This window comes from Xiphophorus couchianus, chromosome 2 (assembly GCF_001444195.1).
Source record: "Xiphophorus couchianus chromosome 2, X_couchianus-1.0, whole genome shotgun sequence".
Classification (NCBI taxonomy): Eukaryota; Metazoa; Chordata; class Actinopteri; order Cyprinodontiformes; family Poeciliidae; genus Xiphophorus; species Xiphophorus couchianus.
Genome location: NC_040229.1, coordinates 23813207 through 23834066, shown reverse-complemented (window position 1 = coordinate 23834066; position 20860 = coordinate 23813207). Strand labels below are relative to the sequence as shown.

The window sequence follows — 20860 nt, the reverse complement described above, 5'->3', positions numbered from 1 at the left end:
TGTTTTAGTACTTGATACACCACTTAACTCCACCAACGACAAGATAAATAACCTTAAAATTCTAACAACATTTAAAGACTAGAACTGGAAGGAATTTTAAATATCCAAAATAAATAAAGAAAACAACAGAAACAACAAATAAAATTAATTAAACACCAAACTGACAAAAGAGAAAGAGAAAAAAAATGATAAATCAACCAAATGAAAATTATTGAGTTTCTTTTAATTCATCATGCGATTAATTGATTTATTGTGACAGGCCTAGCATTGGCAGATTATTTTACTTATAGCGTGGAAAAAAATTCTTGCTATAAGTGAAATAATCTGCCAAAGGAACTAGCCCTTTTTTCATCAATATTAAGTAACTATCTACTTAAAATAAGCTACTATGTCTTTTAAGTTCATTTTGTCGTCATAATTTTGTCTTAAGATATTTGTACTCGAAACTAGACCAAAATACTTGGTAAGATTTTGTAGTTTTACAGTGTTATTGCTCAGACAGAAAACAAAAAAGACACTGTAAACAATAAAGTAATGAGGAGCAGCTCCAGAGGTCTGTATAATTAATATATCACTCTGCACAATAAATTCAATCATAATCATTACTACAACATCAGTTTGTGCAATATTACAGTTACAATAGAGTGATTTACTGAATTCATCCTTTAAATAATTTTGGTCAGCTGCACAACCTCTTTCTGACCTTGATGGGTCCACAGCAGACATGGATTTTACTGAGTGACTGAAATACTATTCAATTCAATTCTGTTTATTTAAACAGCATCCATTCAAAACAAATGTCCTCTAGACGTACTTTACAAAAAGAACATTTCTGGGCGCAGCATTCTTTTTATTGTTGATATCAGAACATTGTTGATATCAGCAACAGTGGAAACGTAAGGAAAGATGAACCTCCGGTCAGCCAAGCGGACAGTGGAGTTGATCGCGAAGTATGAAATAGGAATCCCGATCAACTCCAATACAGTCAAAAATAATTTAGCACTTGTATGACTAATAACTTCGTACATGTATGTTCTCCTATTAGCCTCAGGGCTAAAAAAAAAAATACTCGCCATTGCATAAAGATGAGCCTGGTTGCAATCTGGAGCTCATTGCTACTATTTTATAACGTCATTTCCAATCACTAAACCAAAAAGCATGTTTTCCATTGATTTCTGAGGGTAACTATCCAGAAATACTTAAGAATAAGAACAAAGTTAATGATGTGAAAGCGGTTCCATTCTACTGATTATATTGCATCTACACTGAAGTTTGCCTCCAACTCTTTGCAGCTGCAGACCTAATCAAGTTCATGGTATTCGGTTGTTTTCAGCTGCATTCATCCTGTATTGAAAACTGTGAAGGTGTTGGCAAGAGAGCCTGACATCACATGATACAGAAGTTAATTACTTACTTACACAAATGCCGTGTATAATCTTAGAAATAATTAGATATTGGCAGCTTGCTAAAAGAAAACAAAATAAAAAAAACTGTGAATGTATGATAAATAATATTAATCTGTGTGTAAAGCTGGTTGTGACTAAGTGAGTAAGACTCAGGTTTTACTTAATCAGAATTAGGGAAGTGTTGAGAGAAGGACATTGAATACATTGCAGCAAAGTTGCCTTGCTTTATTTATTTTTTTCAAAAAGACCAATTGTGTCATGGAAGATACCAGCACAACAGGAAATGTTGGCTGTGTTGGAAAATCTCAAAGTTAGGGTGAGGGTTTACAAACTCAACAGGTAATATTATCTCCTCGTTAGTACAGTGGTGAGTATCCCTGCCTGTCACGCGGGAGACCGGGAGTGAAGTTTGTTTCAGGTCCCTTTTGAAAATTAGATCTAGATCTCAACGGGGTTTACCTGATTAAATAAAGGAATATAATACACACAGAGACGGGTCTTTGTAATGCTAAAGGCAAAAACTGAGCTCATCACTAAAACAAAATGCTAAAGACAGTTTAAAAGTGAACTCAGCTTAACAACACGATGATCAGCGCACCTGTAATTTACATACAACTAGATTATTTTATGTTTTGTTTGGTTGAATTGTTATCTGTTAAGGTAGCCTGAAACAAAGACTCAAATTTTCTTCCTATTTTCTGACATAATTCAATTGAAATCCACAAGTTAAAAATCGTTGATGCATCACTTATTATTTTGTACCACCAAAACGCATAGCCAAAGTCAAAACACAATGTGTCTCTCCGCCTTGTAGAAAAATATAACTGCTGCATCAAGGTGACTAATGCTGCCCTCCCAGCCTGGGACCACAGGAAACTATGATACATGGCTGGAATACTTTTGGTAGTAATCAAAGCAGATAACTGGGTGTTGAACCAACAAGAAACAAAAAACCCACAGCCTAAGGTCACCGCCACAGCCGCAGATGATCCGATGGGATTTATCACAACAAAAGAGGACAACATTACCTCCTACCCACTCTGCAAACCAAGCTGACCGGCTGAACAGAATGTGGATATTAGCTGGACTGTTTGGAACCGACTTTAGTTTCATTTAAACTGTCAAATGTGTGTTGTTGATAAACAGACTTATGCTCAACCTAATAAAACATCCATGGCAGCTGCGCACAAAACACAAACACGGAAGATGATTGAGGTTCGCACCCCATAGTCAAGAGATAATTAGGAAACAGCAAAACTTCCGGCACGTCTTTTTAAAAAATAAGACGCAAGGGGAACACGTATCAACAAACCAAACGGGTGCAGGATACTTTTCAGTACGTGCATCACTCTCTTTCCTACCTTTGCAGTTTAGGGCGTTTCGTACCAGACAACAGAATATAAATGATCAACCATGCTATGGTTTTGTAGGTATTTCAGTGCTTTCTTATTCTTCATAGAATGTACTGTGAGAAATTTTGATGATGTGACTCAGTAATGTTATCTGTCAAGACCTAATTGCTCAGGTTTCCTCTGGTCTTATCAGGCACAACGCAATGCACAATTTTCAGATAATAAAAGGCAGTCGATATAAATTAAATGAGAGATTTTATCATTTCACTGTCAACTGTATCTCCGATGTAATGTTAAGGGGGAAAACACATGGTTAAAGTACATGCATAAGATTACATTGACATAGCTGAAGGACAAAAAGCTAGATGGGGGTATTATGTGTAATGACACACTTAACGTTAAATATACTTTTTAAACGTTTAACAAAATTGTCTTTTTGTGAGCACACAGCTTTTAGTTTGGATTTCTTTACGCTTTATAAAAAAAATTTTTTTTAAATACCACACGTCATAGGAGTGGAAATACGTCCTTAACTTTGAAGAGTGCTCTTCCTTACATCCGGTCCGACGCGCTTACATTTAGCAAGCTTGATGCTAAGGATGCTAACTGTTAGCTAGCCAGCTCCGTAGGGGGATTTCACAAAAGGACACACCGGCAAATGTCGTTTTAACCACCCGGGAGCAGGCGGAGCCGTGCTTATTGTAGCGTCTTATATGTCAGTAAGTGACAGGTGACGTGACATGCCGGAAATTGAAGCGAAGCAGTGATCATTCACGTACCTTGTTCAGCTGTGCTCTGCCGTTGTCGCTACTGAACTTTCATTTCCGCCTGTGACAAAACCACGTGACGAACCCAACGTCGTTGTGATTGCACAAAGACTTGTGGGTCACATTAGTAATGATAAACATCAGTTAAGCATTTCAAATACCTTTCCATCTGAATTAGCTGATGTGAGTGCGCTGCATTGCTGTAATTAACTTGTCAGGTAGGGAGAAATAAATAACTGGCATGGATCCTGGGGCGCTGCTAGGCAGACAAATGTAGAGGGGCAACACTCCTCCCCTCTGCCACCTATTTGTAATGCTGTTAAAGGTGACAATGCAAAGATAGATGTGTCAGGGATATTTATCATTAGTATGAACTAACTGGAATGTGTCATACAAATATGATCTAAATAAGGTAAGTGCTATTCCCTTAATCTCTGCCGCAGTACTTGAGCTTGTGACTGGATAAAATGCAACATTGCTCTCATGTGGTGCTGATATTTATATTCCTCATCCGACGTAAGTGGATTATTTGACCTTAAATGTTTATTATATAACACAGGGTAAGGTAGCAAAAATTTTTATTAAAAAAACCCCTACTTTACTCAAAAATCTAAGTATTACTCTTTAATCTGAAAACATCTACACTAATATTAACTTTGTATAATTTCAATTTTCTTCAAGGGTCATCATGAAGCTTCAATTCACTCTCACTAAAATTTAGAGATTCACCAGATTGAAATGTCTGTAACAAATTTGCAAATATCTTTGGATGCTGCAGAAGTTCATATACGAGGAGGACGTCTCATCACTGATATGCAAACCATTCGTCTCCTTTTTGTTAGGTCGGACCCGAGCTCCCTCGCGTTGTTTCCAGATGTGAAAACAATTAACTCAAAGCCTGTTTTCAATCTTCTTACCATTTCAATTGTGTGACCAGACATTATATCCAATAACGCAGCAAGTCTCTACCATAGCTAAATTGTGCTAATCTACTTGGATTAAAAAAAAGAAAAAACAAAAAAGTCTTGTTTTCTTAACTTATGTTTATATCTCTCCAAAATGGCACTCACTTCCCTTCAGCCACCACATACTGTATACCTACAAGTGAAGGCATGAGGGGGAAGGCTTTCACCACTCACACAAGAATGACTTACTGCACTAAGACCCTCCTCCTGTCTCTGATTGGTTGTTTCTGATTGGTTATTAATACTGGAAAAAGGCAGAAGAGCTCGATTTCATAATTTTCTGTCTTGTACTATACTGTCACAACGTACTGACAGCATAAATCTGTAAAAAATATTTTTTCTTATAAAATATATATTGCAGCTCTAAGAGAAAGAAGCTGCTGCATTAATACAAAGCATTAGTTTGACAATAAAAACAAATAAAATATCAAAAAACTAATTTATTTTTTTTAAAAAGCTTGCATCAATACAAATAAACTCTTGAGAGACTGAGCATGTCACATTTTTAAGCTAACAGTTTCTGCTGTAATACAACTCCCCTCTGTTGAGTGAGGAAAAATGAACACAAATTAATTGAATATTACAGATGAATCTGATCCAGTAGATCTGGGTCCAGTCTACAGAGAGGAGGCAGTTGCGTCTGAAAAGAGATCTTGAGGTCGAGCCTCCGGCAACAACAAAGGTGTCTTCAGTTAATGGTGAGGACGTCACTCTGGATCTCATGGCTCAGCTGGGTCTGCAGGTCGCTGAGCTTCTTCTTCAGAACCGCCAACGCCGACATGACGATGGTCTCCGGCCGGAGCGAACCGCAGGACTCCACGTTGAAATAAAATCTGGGGAGAGTCAAATCTCACATGAGCTGTGTTCAAAGTTTCTGTCAAGCTGCAGGGACAATTAAACAAGAAGAGAAACTACAAAAAGTTTATAAAAATGAAAATCAACCTTTTTTGTTTTGCAACAATATGTCTGCCTTTGTAGATACATCCAGAGAGAAGATCATTTTATTAGTGATGTATTGCCAGTATCACTGGTATCAACCAATGTTGGTCATTTTTTTAACATATTGATCAGATAAGTAAAACTGGGCTGATATTAAATGTTTATTTCCATCTTGCTACCGGTTATGTTTCGGGAAGGGATGGCTACGTGGTATTTGTTTAGGCATGTGGCGGTGATAATCACAGGCAAGAAATTCAATTTTAATAGTTTTCCATTGAGAAAGGTTTGCCAGGCAGATGGAACATGAGTTACATCAGTTTTGTCAGGACCAGAAATCCAGCAAACTATTCTAAGGAACTAGTCAAAGGAGACCAAAAACTTTGGATTAAGCCACACCCTTTCAATTGTATATTGCTTTTTCAACTCCAAAGCGCTTTACACTATGATCAGTCATTCACCCATTACTACACACATTCACACACTGATGGGGATTAGCTACATTGTAGTTACAGCTGTCTTATGGCAGACTGATATAAGCCAATTTTAAAAGGTGGTATTTGTTCTTCTAAATACTAAGGAAGTGAATGTAAACTTCTGAATTTAACAACATTATTTTTTTCTACTATTTAGCAAATAGACATAATTTAGGTATCCTAATTATAACTGGAGAGTTAAATCTAGTTCAGAGACAAAAGAGACAGTGAGGGAAAATAAGGTTATGTTTTTATACAGTTTATAAAAAAGTTTGGTTTCAACTAAATTTGCCGTTTTATTATTTTACTATCCAAACATTTAACTTCATGACTTTCCAAACTTAACACAGAGAGATTGCCATGTCCACTAAACATGCACGATATGTGTTTATGACATGAACAGGTAAGACCAAACTATTGGCATGTAATTATAGAAACAGTCAATTTTTGCTGAAAATATATCAAATACTTAAACGTTATACAAATAACTTATCCGCAGACTGTTTGCTCACCTTTCTGGCTTTCCGTTAGGGTCATAGGGCGCCTGAACTTCATCTTCCTCAATCTCTGAGTATTCACTCTTTGGCCTGAGAAAAATCACACCATTCCACCACTTATTAAATGATCAGCTCTTGTACTTCACAGTGAAGTTTACTGAAATGAATACCTACCATTCCTCGGGTCGTGGATAGACTGTGTGCCTCAGTGCGTTGTCCGGGTCATACTCGAATGAAACCCCCGCCGTCGGGTTCCACTTGGCGTGCTCTTTACCGAAGCCCTTCTTGGCGTACGCTCTCAGCCGAAGCTCCTGACCTTTACGGAGTTTCACCAGCAAGATGTCTAACACGAACAACGCAAAGAGGATGTAAATTATTAAAAGATAGTAGCAGAAAAGACTAAAACAGGTTGTGAGACAAGATCTGAGAGTACCATCCTGCTCGACGTAGTCGTTCGGGTCATTGTCTCTGCTTCTGGAAGTGACCTGGAAAATCAAACAACTTCAGAATCCTTCCCTGGTCCACATCCTATGTACTGGATTATCAGGTGTGAAAACACCCTAAAAGACTCACAGGGATCACTCTGGGGTTGTTGGAGAGCAGATCGCGAGAGGTGACGTGACGCGTTTGGTCCTCGGTGCAGCGGACGTCCAAGGTCAGTTCCACGGAGCATTCGGGACAGAAGTCATCACAGGTGCAGTCCTGCAGGAGGAGCAGATAGAAACATACAATAAGCCAGCATTCCTCCTAGTCTGAACAGTTTTCTTTTTTGTCACAGTTTACATTTATTACTAACAGAACCTCTGGTTTTCATACACAACAGAAAATAAATAAAATTCTGCATGCAAATGATATTTTTCCTTGTTGTTTTGAATTTATAGACTGAACTTGATTAAAGTCAGATTGGTTGAAAGATTTGCATGTGTGTGCTGGGTAGCTCAGTTGGTACAGAAGCCGTAGTCCTCGATGAGGTTGTCCTGGGTTCGATGCCCAGTCTCACTGGCTATACGTCCCCAACCCATTTCCTGCCCAATTATTGTTCAATAAAGGCAGCTAAAGCCTTAATAAAACTTTTAAAAAGCAGGACCATCAGGATAAAAGCAGAATTATCTTAAGTTAACTTTCTGTAATTAGTTCCAGTAATGACTAGCAACATTTTTAAAAGCTTTCGTTCCCAGTAATAAAGAAAACTTTATTACTGGGAACGAAAGCTTTTAAATATGTAATATTTATTACATATTTATTATATTTATAACTTTATTACTGATGTATCACTATAAATGTTGGTATAAATTTCAGACGTTATCTAAAATATTCTGTTTCTAACATCCATAGTTGTGTTTGTTTAAACACTTAGTTGAGTAATTGTCCCAACAGGTAAAGTTTTACCAATATTCACCATTCACACAAATGCTTTTATCACACCGGGTTGATTTCGGGAGTTCATCCATCCAACCCTGCTTACACGGCATGCATCTTGGAAGAACCGAAGAAGCTGTTGCTGCTTCAGAAATGAAAGCAGCAACGTGGCAAATTTCAGGAATGTGGCAAATTTAGACTCAATTATTTTTTAAGTAAAATCTTAAAACATATTTAGTCAAAATGGCTCTTAATATGTAGTAGCACTGTGATGCTCTGACACTAGGAACACTTTTTTTATGTGTAAATTGTGTTTTGATTCATTTTCTTTTTGTGTGTTTTTCATTATTTGCCTTATTTTTTTCCTGTAAAGCACCATGGTTGCCCTTTTAGAAGTAAAAGCTCTATAAATGTTAACTGATTTATTCAGTACACAATCATCAAAACCTTCTTCCAGGTCATAGATCTTAGACTCAAACATTTTTTGTTTTGTTTTGCCCAAATAGCTTTGAGCAACATCTGTTTTTGTTCTTCAGCTGCAACAGTCCACTCACCCTTGAATACTGCATTTTATCCACTATGTCGTCGCTGGTGAGGGGAATGAGACCTGGCGACACATGAAAAGCGAGCAGATTAGTGTTCAGATCTCTGCTCATAAATTGCCTACCACGTTGCAATCAACAGGACGGGGCTCTGGAGATACACACCGACTCTGTGCGCGATGAACTCGTCGTGCAGCACTGATGAATTAGCATCGATTTGGATCCAGTCGATGGCTGAAAAAAAATACTGAGTTAAAGTGAGGCTGTAGCTACAACAAATGTTGAAGAAAACCATAGTCAGGCCATAGTTTTGTTTATCCTACTAAACAGCGTTTAAATGCTTGTAATAGTGTTTGTTGAAAGCGTAATGTCACACAATAATAAAATAGAACTTCATCTGTATTTAGCATCCGAAATCATGATGTTTAGAAAAACGTCGTACCAAAACAAAGGAACTAAAGGGTATGATGGACCAAAGATGTTGTTACACTACCTATTGTGGGAACCTCTGACATGAAGACACGACGGAGAGAGTTTGCAACCCTGAAAGCAAGACAAAAAGGTGTAAGACGTGATGCAACACTATATATGTTTTGTAGGCCTGACCTCTATTTTCTCTGGCATTTATTTTTCTTGTATCGTCTCGTAACTCGTGCTTCTATATATAAGCACACATGGACAATGGGCGCCCTATTCCCAATACAACTTTAATAAATACTCACGCCAAATCCGTGTTTTCGATGACGAATTTGACATTTTCGTCTGTCAATTCTGTTATTTTTACCGTCGGCTGGTTAGCATACGGCATCCTTAAATGTTATTCTGTTTAAAAATGACGAGCACTGCACCACCTCGGCTTTCAGGCCTCCCGGAAATGACTGCTGAGCTGATTGGCTCAACGGAGGAGGCGGGACTTCAGGGGGCATTAGAGGATTTTCAAAATAAAACCCCGTTGGTCGTTCTAAAATAGGGCCCGTAACCTTCGCAATTCTTACCCCGTTATTGCTTAGCTGCAAACGCTAGACCTTTTTATAGACAAACAAATATTTTTGTTTTTAGATTTCACAATGAAGAAAAATAAAGTTTTAGTGAAAGAAGATGGATGAGTTTCCTTCTGTGGGATGTTGAAATTTATGGAAGATGGAAAAAATTCAGTTTCCAACTTCATGACAAAAGACAAATCTAGAACATCACTAGTGTTTTTAGTGTGATTATGTTGTGTAATTTTTTTTTTTTTTTTTATGAAAAAAGTACTTAAACCAGCATTTGTTATATTTCCAATTTATATTGGAAACAGTTCACTATCATTTTAATAGTTAGGTTAGGTTGCAGACCCCAGCTGTTCTAAGTTCTTGATTGAGGTTAAAACTCTACAACAAAACAAAACAAAAAAATTGTAACTGATTTTCCTTTTAGTCTGAAAAAATATTAGGCTCTTATTTCAAAGAGATAATTTCCCCTGCTTTTCTTAACCTCGCAACATAAAGACGTAAATATTTTTAACTACTGAACTGGTAAAGTTAAATATATATATATTTACATAAAGAAAATCACGGTTACAACCCTAATTTGGACACTAAGCTGCATGGTTCTATTGTTCAACTTGCATCTGTGAAGAAACTAAAACCAAAGAGAAATAGCTTTTTTTTTTTTAAAACAGAAGGAATGATTTATTTTCTACACATGTAATAAAAATCACAACAGACATGTGTTGAATATACACTACTTTATTTGGCTTACGACTCCACAACCAAATTGAATCTGTTCTTGTACTTCTATACAACAGAAAAAAAATTATTTGAGTAAAACAAAAGAAAGCCACTCATACCGAAGGTGAACTGAAATATACAGAGGACTTTCAACAAATCAGGTATTTCTGTGTTCTTAAAATCAATAGTGAAATTCCTTCAGCCATACCATACAACTGAAAAGGTAAGAGCAATCCCCCCTCTCAGAAAACACACCATCCTCAGCTCATGACATTATGGTTGGGCTTCATGTGCTTCAGAAATGTTTCACATCATCGTTTCTGGTTCAGTCCTGTGAGGTTCTTCAACTGAAAAAACAACATATTTTAAAAACGGGTCACCTTATTTCAGATCAGCTTACATTTATCATTAAATACAAAGCTACTAACGCTCATATTAATAGGAAGTATTAAAAATAATTCAATATAGTATTCAGCATGATAAAAAAGAACACTAATTAATTTAAGGCCTACACGTGCAATGCTCCAAAATAAATGCAGTAATTGACAGATGACAGGTCCACAGACGGTTTGTTGGAGAATTTTCTTAAATAGGGATAAAAATGTACTTTCTCCAATACATTGAGATGCAATCATAAAACTTTTTATCAGAGCTGGTGGTATGGTAAGGTGGCATCTTGCCTGTTTTTTGTTGCACTAAAAGCTCTTGCCAGGGCATAAAGAGGAAGAGTGAGAAAAGGTGATTCAAATGATACTTTGAAAAAAACAAAAAAACCTCTTCCTTCTCTACTGCTGTGTTGTAATTTGCAGTATTGAGGCAATTTTGCAGATCCAATGCTGCCATCATGTGGGCAAATGTGGATGTTTACAGAAAAGTCTAGCAGTTGAAAAATAGACCAATGTCCATTAATAAGGAAAGGTCAGAGATGTGCAGTAGAAGCCATGACAATTACAGTAGTTTTATTCGATGATTAAAAAGAAAAAACAGACCCTGAAAACTCACCGTTACTGCAGCTCCCATGAGACCCTGTGCTACAGCTTCACCAGTCAACTGCATCTACAGGGAAAAAGAAAATTATGCCACGTCGTCCAAACAGGTATTTTGGTTTTTACTTCATTCACACTTTCTCTCTGCTGCCCACTGAGGGCAGAGAAAACTCAGAACATTACTAAAAGAGAGAGATTCCTCTCTTGAACGATCAAACTTGAACGTTTTCTGCCTCAACTCTTCTGTACCTGCTTTGCCGTGACGGCCATGTTGGTTACATCCTGAATGCGGTTATCAAGGAAGGTCCAGGTGTCCTGGAAGTCCGGAGAGGAATCTTGCAGCATCACCAGCTCTGTTGAGTTGTACAGACCGGTCAGCACTGCCCGCTTCGTGTACCAGTTCATCTTCAGACAGAAGGCAGACAGAAAAATAACTTTGACATTTTGTTGAGGAAGAAATAGACTTTATTATTCCATATGAATTTACCATTTATTAAGACAAAAGGTGCAAACTATACAAAGAAACATGCAGAAGAGTGAGGTTCAGAAATCTGAAGAATTAAAATAGAAAAAAGACGTGAAAGTTGGCTTGGTGATGGGCGAGGCAACCTGAGACGTAGCAGGCCGGATATTGTGAGGGTGATGATGAAAGGGAGAGAGGAAGGTATGAGCAGAAGAAGAGGAGGATCGAAGGTGGGAGGATCCACTCACATCTGTGGAGCGGTCCCCGGCGTAGTACCAGATGTCGTCCACCATGGTGGAGAGATGCTTCAAGCTGTCGGGGATGTTGTGAGGAAGGAGCAAGATGCTCATCGCCTACAGACACAACAGCAAGAAAAAGATGAAATGTAATTCTTACCGTTTCTGCTGGGAGTGAGTGTTGCTGGTTACCTGTGGCCAGGATTCCATGTAGGGGATGTACATCCGCAGCCTGGTCTCTACTGCATCTCTTAGGAAGTCAGCCGTCTTCTTTGGTCTGCAACAAAAATAGCCGACAGGGAGTTTGGGTTTACTTTTCCAAAAGTCTCACAAAAGTACGTATACTATAAGTTTTGAACATTTTCTCAAATCCAAACCACAAACTTCACTGAACGGAAATTAGATTTTATGTGACAGATCAACCCAAAGTAATGCATAATAGTGACGTGGAAGGGAGAGACTGCAAGGTTTCAAAAAGGTTTACAGGAAAATATCTAAAAATTGTGTGGCATACATGTGTATCCAGCCTTCCTGAGATAATACTTTGGAACACCAGCTTCTGCTCAAATTACAGTTGCAGGTTTTTTGTGGTGTGTCTCCATCAGCTTTGCCGATCTAGAGACTAAAATGTTTGCCCCCATTTTTGCAAAGCAGCTCAATGAAGCAAGATAGCATGAAAACATTAATCTTCAAGTCTCAACATACATACCCAACTTGATGTATGTTGGTTTGACTTTGACTAGCTCATTCTAAAACATTAAAATTTCCTCATCTAAACCCTTCTGCTGCAGCTCTGCTTGTCATTTAGAGCTGTCCGGCCAATGAGTAAAGTCTCAAGTCTCTTGCAGACTCTAAAAGGTTTTATTTCTGAAATGCACAGTGAGGTTGTGCATACATACTCGACTTGACCCAGCTGGACTTGATTGTGTTGTTCAGCCAGGATCTCTGTCAGATTGGAGTTGCACTGGGAGATGAAATGTAGGACCAAGTCTCCTGCTCCGTTGGTGAACATCCCAGTGGAAGCAGAGGACAAACCCACAGCCTGGGGGCAGCACAGCAACAACAAAAACATGAGCTGACCCTTGAAAGATAACCTGAAGCCTTTAAAATATTTTAATAAATTTACTCCTGTTAATTCCAATTGTTGCACTTAGTCTAAATCCAGATAATCTCAAATTAAACAACTGCTTCAAAAAGTTGTTGTGTTGAAAAAACAAACATTCAAAATAAGTCAAGATAACATTTTAACTGCTGATAGAAGAAGTAAAAAATGAAAAGTAAATATGGAAGTTGTTTAAACCTTACTTCAGCACCAGCGGAGATGGCTTCCATGGACCAGCCGTGCAGCGGGACAAACTCCAGAGCCGCCGTCAGAATTCGAGCCTGCAGCTGCTCTTCCGTTTCATACTCCTCGTCCTGCTCCTGGTCACTTTGTGCAAACCCAGAGTAATAGTTTACAACAAATGCACAATAAGTTAAACTTGTCTGAATTAGCATTTGGAGACAGACTGCTCAGTAGGTGGAACAGCAGCAGAACTCGCAAACAGTTTCTTAATGACTGACCCGCTGCTTGGATCAGAATCCTGCTGGGAGGTGTACGCATCGTGGGTTGTGGATGATGATGATGACGAGGAGTAGGACGAAGATGCAGAGTGTTTCTCAGATTTGGACTCATCCTTCAGTCTCAGTGCTGCACAGTGGAAGCCTCGTCTCAGGCTGCTGCACTGAAGGGTTGTTGATGTCGGTGCAGCGACCACTGGAGGAGGGCAGAGATTTTACTCAGTCTCCAAATCAACTCGGTTATTAGGGTTTTTCATTAAGAACGGTTACTGGGTAACAAAAGTCTGAGCTGGGATGTTGTTGCTCACACTGGGGAGCACACTGAACAAGCAGGTTACTCATTCACCACATATGTCTTTGAATTTCAGCAACTAAATATGACACATAAACAAATACTCTTGTTTAAATTTGTTTTCTGATGGCTGGTGTTTGTATTTTCAGTATTACTTTATTATTACACTGAATATAATTTCAGATTTTTGTGTAACTTTTCTTCAGGTTAACTTAGAAAGTGAGCTATTATTGTTACAAGTTTAGTTTCTAAACTACAGAAAAGTTATTGTTAGGGAAGCTCAAATGGGAAAAATTGGACTGATGTTGATATGAGGTAGTAATACTGCTGTTATGTTAGATTTACCAATGTTTAATTTTATTTTTTATCCGATTACTTGATTAATCGTAAGAACAATCGATAGATTACCCGATTACTAAAATATTCGATTACAACAGCCCTAGTTATTGTGAGACAAAACAAAGCTTTATTCTACTTTTCTCTATTGTTGCTCCGAATGACTCCTCTAAATTAAAATTAATCTCAAATATAAATACTGACATAGTCCAGCTTATATCTGCATCTGTGCTAGCCGTTGAAAATTTGTCATGAAACAAGAAAATAAACAAGTATACTCAGCTATATCTAGCCGATTTATTAGAAACAACGCTTGCCATAACTGCAGAAAAACACGCCCCTCAGCTGTAAAGACTAACATGCTTACAATGCACTGCAACACGATTAACATATGCCTGATTTTATTACTTAAATTCTTAATTTTTATAAAGCGTACGCCACCGAAAGGTAACCTGTTTACTGTCCTTCATGATCACCTTCGGTTAGATAACGTCAACTCTGAGGTTTTTTTTTTCAAAATGTAAAACTGACACAGAAAGATTTGGAGGCGTGTTTTGATTTCTTGGGCGTTCTGCGGTGAAACAAAGCAAGAACTCGCCTGTCTTACCGCTGGATAGCCCTCGGAGGAGCCTGCCAGCTCGCAGTCCTCTCAGAAGCGCCGCCATGACAAGCTGCACAACTGGGAGGTTCACAGCTGCGTCACTTTACCGCGACGCAAATTTACCGGAAGTTTAGTTTAAAACAAAACTTGACTGCCAAAACAACTTAAAATTAAACTCAATATTACTCAATTTTTTTTACATGAAACACAATATTTTGCAAAAGAATAATTATATATTTAGTAATAAATATATATCACCACATTATCTCTGTTTGGATTAAATTCTTTAAAATGTTAAACTTTTGAAAAAAGATTTTATTTTGAAAGTTAATAACCGGAAACACTGAGCTTCAATTCACTTAGGCGACTTGTTTTGTGTAAGTACCGTGAGAAGAGCAGGTGAGTCACTGAGAAAAATCCTTTTAGTTTTTATTTTAATTAGTTAATATTACTTCTTGGAGGTATTTTACATAGATAACTAAAAACCTTTATTTGTTGTTCCTGGGGGTAGAACTTTACCGGGCTCTCACTGTCTAAACAACGTGTCAAAAAAAACCTCAGAAGTGTCGCTAACGGCTACAAACTGCGTCACTGTCGGTTTTTAGTAAAAAAAGATTTTCACCAAAGATAAGTTTGGTGGCTCATTGTTGGTACTAAAAGTATTAGGTTTAAACCAAGTGAGGATTTTAATTTACACAGTTCACAAGAGAACATTCTAGATAACTGGTCAGTTCATCTTCAAGGTTTTATTTGGTTATTAGCTGATTTGTAAATTAGCCACTTTAAGGGCAGAGTGAATGATTCACATAATTTTGTAATGTTTACCAAACACTAAAGCCGTATTTAAAACTTACACATTGGTTCTGAGCTGTAGCCGGGATATATACTGGATAAGTGTCATTCTCTAGTTCCCATCTTTCAAAATCTGAGCAGTATTAAAAAGTATGCAATTATTATTATTTGTTTTTTTATATATACAGAATTTGGAAACCCCAAACGGCACCCTGGGTGCTGCTAGAGAGAAGTAGAAATGTAAAGTGTGCACACTCTCCTGTATTTGTTTATAAAATAAGACACTTCAGGCTTGAGGCCTTTCGCAAGATTGGAGTTCAGAAATCTAAAAACTGACCTGGAGCCAAAAACATCCTCATTTTGATCTGGATCCTGACTGGTGTCTAGTTGGGGAGTCTGTGCTTTACATCTAAGTATAATAAAACAATTCTTAAAAAATATCGAACCCCAAAAGATAAAACCATAAACTGAGAAAGTTTGAGAAAGTCCAGGGTTTATATTTTAGTCATAGGGGTTATTTTTACAAAGAAAAATGTACTTACTTAAAGGTCACATATAATCTTTAAAGGTTAATTATAATTAAACTTTTCATGAAATAATGGAATTGATGGAGTGACCTGAAAAAGTCATGTTTTTTTCCGTTGGGATACTGGTCTGAGCTCGAAGGGTCACGTGATGTAAAATTGGTGGTTGACGATGTTGACAGATCAAGGAAAAGAACAGCAAGCCTGTCATTTTCCTCTCCCGCTATTTTGTTCTGTTGACGTATAAATACTGCCTACCTTTGTGTTGTTTCTGTATTGCTTGAACATTATAATTAAAGGTACTGACATATAAAGAATTGAAACCCAATCTGCAGGTTCAGGCTCAGTCCTAAATGTTGTGATCTAACCTTACCTTATTTTTAGAAAACTTTTCAAGTATTTTGTTTTGCAGGGATTTGTAAATTATCACGTTTTTTAAAAGAAAAATGTAAAATGTTAACAATTTTGATTAATCTTTCCCCAGGAAATCATGGCCGACCTCGGTATCAAAGCAGGAGACAAAGTGTTGCTGGTGTGGACTCAGCCGTCAACACCAGAAACCTTGAAGCAATATGCTGAGGAACTTGGGGCAGCAGTAGGTGCAGATGGAAAAATCTCAGTGGAGAACATGGAGAGACTGTCACTCTGTGAGTCAATTGCCCACCAATTTAATTATTCAACCCAATTAAGCTTAATTGTTGAAACATCAATGTATTCTTCCTTAAAATGATTATTCTGTATTGAAACATCCAGATTATGGCCAAGTGTTTTAGTAAAGTTTACCCTGTTTTGAGTTCCAACGGAATTTATATCTTAAAATCAGATATATATGGAAAAAAATCTAACAAGGGCTAGACAATAACATTTTTCTATTGAAGGCATGAGTAGAAACTCTTACAGTATTTCTTCCTTTTTCATCACAGCCTCTCATGCAGCTTCTTCCTTTGACTGGGTGCTCTCCTGTCTTCTGGCCGACTGCTCCTACAGCCACAGTCCAGACACGTTAGCCGAGATGGTCAGAGTGCTGAGACCTGGTGGGAAGCTGCTCCTGGATGAACCAGTCACAGGTAAGATGAATCATTCCTTTCAAGTTGCTTTCTAGTGTCTTATTGGGAGTACGGTCACTGTGGCTGACCTAGCCTCACCAGAAACCCTTTTGTCCGCCATTTTTGTCTGAAATATTCAGGGGGTTACAGTGTTGACTTAAAAATAAAAAGCAGTCCTCTCAGAATGAATGCAGCAGTGCTGCATTCATTCTGTGCTAAAAAGCTTAGCACTACTACAATATAAATATATGATTTTCAAAAATAATTTTTTTGTACATATCTGACATGATACAGGTTTAAATTCCACTCATAATGGTCTTAAAAGGTGTTAAATATGTGTTATACTGTTAATATGAGAGAATGGTGTAGGCCTCAGAATCATTAGGAATTATGTTAGATTGCCAGAAGAAGTACAGCACAACTTTTATAAACACAGTCCTGCTAAAAAGCCCAAGGTTGGTTATTGTTTGTTATGCGTTCTCTAAATGAACTGTGTTTGTGTTACAGGCACAGAAGCACAAACAATGAGGACTGCAGAGAAACTCATGTCGGCTCTGAAGTTGTCTGGCTTCATGTCGGTAACAGAGGTGCGTGAAAAGCAAGGGTTCCGTAAAATGTTCCAATTTATTATCTATTGTGATTATACTGGAGATGAACATGGTAGAATTATTAGCCACATAGATGCCATCACTCCAAAGAGAATGAAACAGAGTTTAAATAAGAAAATCAAGCCGTCACTAGAATTAATTCAGTGGCTTGGTGGTTACATTGTTGCTAAAACCTCGTTTGGTTCGTTTTTTTCTGAAGTTTGTTCCCTCTGCAAGTTCTCACCATGTAGGTCAACTCCAGGGTGGCTGGATTAAGAGATAAAAGATAGTGGAACAGTGAGTTGTTTGTAAGTTAGCTCGTGCATCTGAATTTTTATTGTTTTCTTTCTACTCTTTGGCTGATTTTTGTCATTATTAATAATAGTGGTGGGAGAAGTTAGATGGTGGAGGGAGTGAAAATATCTGTAGTCTGGAGAAATTTATAGAAAAACACAAAAGATAGTAGAAAAAGAAGCAGACTGTCAAGAAGAGGGGTGAAATGTGGCCCTAAATAAAACACAAGTGATTTGATAAAGGTAAACAATGAATTCAAATGCATTCAAAGTGTGATGCTGGTGGCTGCAGCACAGCACGACCACACTGTAACCAACAGTGTGCTCTTCTTCCAGAAACATGAAGAAGAGCATAAAATTCTGCTATCATAGATATGCGGGGCTAAAATTGATTGTTTTCTTAGTTTATATTTTTTTTTATTTAAATGTTTGGTGTTTGTATGTTCAGGAAAACCTGTAAAAAATGTAAATCTTTTATTATTTAATTGTGTTTTAAATGAATGCAACACTGTATGTCATGTTTTATTGATCAGTCAGCTGGGACTCTGAGCTTATAAAGAAGAAAAGCCAGCTTGTTCTATGTAAATGTGTTTTTAAAAGTTATTGTGTGATGTGTTAGCACCAACTTGTTAACTACTTGGAATCAGTAAGTACCTAATCTGAAATACTCAAACTTGTACTCAGTCTGGAAAAATCTGCTAACGGTACACCCCTAAATAATAAATAGGTTGAAAAAAAAAATCACAAGATTATCTGTGTTTAATCCCCTCTTAGATCTGCTGACCCTCTTGCTGTCTCTTCATTCAGGTCAGTAAAACAGAGCTTAGCCCGGAGACGCTGAGCTCCCTCAGAGCAGCCACTGGTTACCAAGGAAACACTCTGACTAGAGTCCGCATATCTGCCTCCAAACCCAACTACGAGGTGGGATCCTCCAGCCAGATCAAACTGTCGTTTGGGAAAAAAACACAGAAGCCTGGTAAGTTTACAAAGATGGTCTGTCATTCAGTCATCATCTTCATACCAGCTTTAGCAGCATTTGTTCATTTTAATGTCTATAAATGTTAACATCTGTGTGTTTAGCAGAGAAACTAGCTCTGGATCCCAACACTAAGAAAATGTGGATGCTGTCAGCAAACGACATGAATGACGACGATGTGGTGAGTTCAAAGGCAGTTAGATTTTTCAAAAACCACTGCAGAAATTACTAAAACTGTGGTAAACGAGTTGTTTTAGCAAGCCAGGAGCTGCATGCCGTTTGAATGAGCATGCTTTATCCAGCTTGTACAATGACAGATAGAAATCTCATCAGAAAATGCTGTATTGGAAATAAGAGCCTGAACTTTATTAATGACATTTTGTTAAAACTGGGTTTAAACAGCTGAAAATCCTAATTGCACAAAAAGAAGAACATCATTTTTGGAGTATTTTTAAGTGACTCATTAATGTTATTGTACTGTTCAGTTTCTGACTTGTTTTGCTGTTTGAAAGAGAAGCTGAAAATACTGTATGTAAACACAGCAACCTTCCTGGGTTGAGTTAAGACAATTATGGATAACATAGAACCAAATAGAAGAAAGAGGCTTACAGTATACAAATGTAGAGTGATGACATGAAGCTAATTATCCAACAATAACTAAGATGAGTGTAGACGTGAAATATATAATATGGCAAATATGAGTCATTTTACTGAGAGGCCTGTTTGATGTTAAATAGAAACTTAATGTAGAATTGTGCAATATTATAGCAACATATTTATTAGTTTATCAGAAGCGATTTCCACAAACCGAGCATTAAAAGTATAATCTAGCTGCAGCCTCTTGATGCGGTTTGTCCCCTCTCTGCTCCGTTTGCTGCAGGATCTGTTGGACTCTGACACTCTTCTCGATGAGGACGACCTCAAGAAGCCGGACCCAGCTTCTCTTAAAGCCTCAAGCTGCGGAGAAGGAACTGGCAAGAAAAAAGCCTGCAAGAACTGGTAAGGTCCCCCCTTACGTTTTCCATCCCTCCAAGGTCGTCTTTCACTTCAATCTCTAAGCCTTAAGGTCAGAGAGGTCAAAGGTTGGGCTGTTCTCAGTTGACATACTGATTTGAGGTCCTATTCTATCTACATCTGATATATTTTCACTACGTCGTTTCAGACTGTTAATATTTTAAGATGATTTAGTATATTCTGTCATTGTGCAGCACATGTGGGCTTGCTGAAGAATTGGAGCAGGAGAGCAAAGAGAACCAGAAAACTAACCTACCAAAGTCTGCGTGTGGAAGTGTGAGTAGTGTAAAAAAATAAAATAAAATCAAAATGTCGACTTCTGTTTCCAAATAATTAAAATAATATTGATGTATTTTATTTGTGCTAGTGTTACCTTGGTGATGCCTTCCGTTGCGCCAGCTGCCCGTACTTGGGAATGCCAGCGTTCAAACCCGGGGAGAAGATCGTCCTGGACAACAACACGCTGACGGATGCCTGAAACCAAAACGTTCCACATCTCTGCTGCTCACGCTTCAGGACATTAACATTCCTCCGTTTCCATCCACCCAGAACTCGTCAGCCCCTCTGGGGGTCCTCATTGATGCCACTGCAATGTTGTTTCCCATGAGGCACCGTAACGCCACGACCAATTTACAGGAGAGTAGTTTGTTTAACAAGCGAGAACCTAAACAACTCGTTCAAAATTTTAAATTTGCAATCAATATATCTATGCGATCTGGTGCCTGAATTAAGAGGATGCCAGATTTTTTATGGGTCAAAAGAAAATGCAAGTGAAACCAGCATCTTTTCTGGCAATCTAGTAATGGAACTATTTACCTCAGTTGTCTGTTTTTTTTCATTCATTAAAACTAATCACAGAATAGAAATGTTTTTGGGGGTTTAAATCATCTTCCGACATTGTCAAAGCTGGAACAGTGATCTCCATCAAAACGTAGAGACGCAGAAAGCTGCACTGAAATTGTCGAACTGAAGCTTATTTATATATGAAGTCATCATTTCACTTTCTGTCATTATTAGAAATAAACTTAAGACTGTTTGAATTTAATCCACTGAATGTGTTAAGAGCTCTGATACTTCAGGTTTTGTCGTCCTTTGCTGTTGCCAGCAGTGTGTGTATGCCTGTCAGATCAACCAGAGGATCTTCT

At 37.8% G+C, this 20860-nt stretch overlaps 4 protein-coding genes across 9 annotated transcripts in view; 1 reads left to right on the top strand and 3 right to left on the bottom strand.

Moving 5' to 3' along the window:
* wwp2 (WW domain containing E3 ubiquitin protein ligase 2) overlaps nucleotides 1-3886 on the bottom strand; it is a 56115-nt gene extending 52229 nt beyond the window's left edge. Inside the window, exon 1 of one of the 3 annotated variants that reach the window (XM_028027996.1) lies at nucleotides 3538-3886. The gene's annotated coding sequence lies outside the window, so the exon portion shown is untranslated. Of the gene's footprint in view, nucleotides 1-2434; nucleotides 2557-3537 lie in introns of those variants that run through there. The other 2 variants (XM_028027982.1, XM_028027989.1) reach the window with 2 other exon arrangements.
* A 1033-nt stretch (nucleotides 3887-4919) lies between these two features.
* Nucleotides 4920-9196, bottom strand: polr2c (RNA polymerase II subunit C). Its single transcript, XM_028028079.1, has 9 exons — nucleotides 9023-9196; nucleotides 8794-8843; nucleotides 8466-8534; nucleotides 8313-8365; nucleotides 6973-7101; nucleotides 6833-6884; nucleotides 6574-6742; nucleotides 6415-6489; nucleotides 4920-5323 (listed from the first exon to the last, which is right to left on the bottom strand). Exons 1-9 carry the CDS (start codon nucleotides 9106-9108, stop codon nucleotides 5179-5181), a joined length of 828 nt encoding a protein of 275 aa, XP_027883880.1. The 5' UTR covers nucleotides 9109-9196; the 3' UTR covers nucleotides 4920-5178.
* An 815-nt stretch (nucleotides 9197-10011) lies between these two features.
* On the bottom strand, nucleotides 10012-14596 carry coq9 (coenzyme Q9 homolog (S. cerevisiae)). 4 transcript variants are annotated; one of them, XM_028028028.1, is made up of 9 exons: nucleotides 14490-14596; nucleotides 13258-13450; nucleotides 13000-13123; nucleotides 12594-12736; nucleotides 11887-11971; nucleotides 11605-11811; nucleotides 11245-11400; nucleotides 11012-11065; nucleotides 10012-10356 (listed from the first exon to the last, which is right to left on the bottom strand). In XM_028028028.1, exons 1-9 carry the CDS (start codon nucleotides 14545-14547, stop codon nucleotides 10321-10323), a joined length of 1056 nt encoding a protein of 351 aa, XP_027883829.1. In that variant the 5' UTR covers nucleotides 14548-14596; the 3' UTR covers nucleotides 10012-10320. The 4 variants fall into 4 exon arrangements, with proteins under 4 accessions (XP_027883829.1, XP_027883849.1, XP_027883820.1 ...); XM_028028048.1 differs by having other exon boundaries at nucleotides 11707-11811; XM_028028019.1 differs by having other exon boundaries at nucleotides 14481-14579.
* A 200-nt stretch (nucleotides 14597-14796) lies between these two features.
* On the top strand, nucleotides 14797-20760 carry ciapin1 (cytokine induced apoptosis inhibitor 1). The gene is made up of 9 exons (XM_028028064.1): nucleotides 14797-14882; nucleotides 16284-16446; nucleotides 16723-16866; nucleotides 17353-17432; nucleotides 18533-18701; nucleotides 18806-18882; nucleotides 19582-19700; nucleotides 19910-19991; nucleotides 20083-20760. The coding sequence occupies exons 2-9, from the start codon at nucleotides 16290-16292 to the stop codon at nucleotides 20191-20193; spliced, it is 939 nt and encodes a 312-aa protein (XP_027883865.1). The 5' UTR covers nucleotides 14797-14882; nucleotides 16284-16289; the 3' UTR covers nucleotides 20194-20760.
* The last annotated feature ends 100 nt before the right edge of the window (nucleotides 20761-20860 follow it).

What these genes read in the sequence shown, in the direction of transcription:
- coq9 (XM_028028019.1), bottom strand. Translation starts at nt 14,547, where the DNA reads ATGGCGGCGCTTCTGAGAGGACTGCGAGCTGGCAGGCTCCTCCGAGGG. An exon ending in GCTATCCAGCGGTAAGACAG is followed by an intron (nt 13,451 to 14,480) that starts GCGAGTTCTTGC and finishes GCCCTCCTCCAG; the next exon opens with TGGTCGCTGCACCGACATCA. An exon ending in ACATGGAATCCTGGCCACAG is followed by an intron (nt 11,812 to 11,886) that starts GTAACCAGCAAC and finishes TTGTGTCTGTAG; the next exon opens with GCGATGAGCATCTTGCTCCT.
- polr2c (XM_028028079.1), bottom strand. Translation starts at nt 9,108, where the DNA reads ATGCCGTATGCTAACCAGCCGACGGTAAAAATAACAGAATTGACAGAC. An exon ending in ATCGAAAACACGGATTTGGC is followed by an intron (nt 8,844 to 9,022) that starts GTGAGTATTTAT and finishes TCTTGCTTTCAG; the next exon opens with GGTTGCAAACTCTCTCCGTC. An exon ending in CGACTACGTCGAGCAGGATG is followed by an intron (nt 6,743 to 6,832) that starts GTACTCTCAGAT and finishes TGTTCGTGTTAG; the next exon opens with ACATCTTGCTGGTGAAACTC.
- ciapin1 (XM_028028064.1), top strand. Translation starts at nt 16,290, where the DNA reads ATGGCCGACCTCGGTATCAAAGCAGGAGACAAAGTGTTGCTGGTGTGG. An exon ending in GCTTCATGTCGGTAACAGAG is followed by an intron (nt 17,433 to 18,532) that starts GTGCGTGAAAAG and finishes CTCTTCATTCAG; the next exon opens with GTCAGTAAAACAGAGCTTAG. An exon ending in AAAAAAGCCTGCAAGAACTG is followed by an intron (nt 19,701 to 19,909) that starts GTAAGGTCCCCC and finishes GTCATTGTGCAG; the next exon opens with CACATGTGGGCTTGCTGAAG.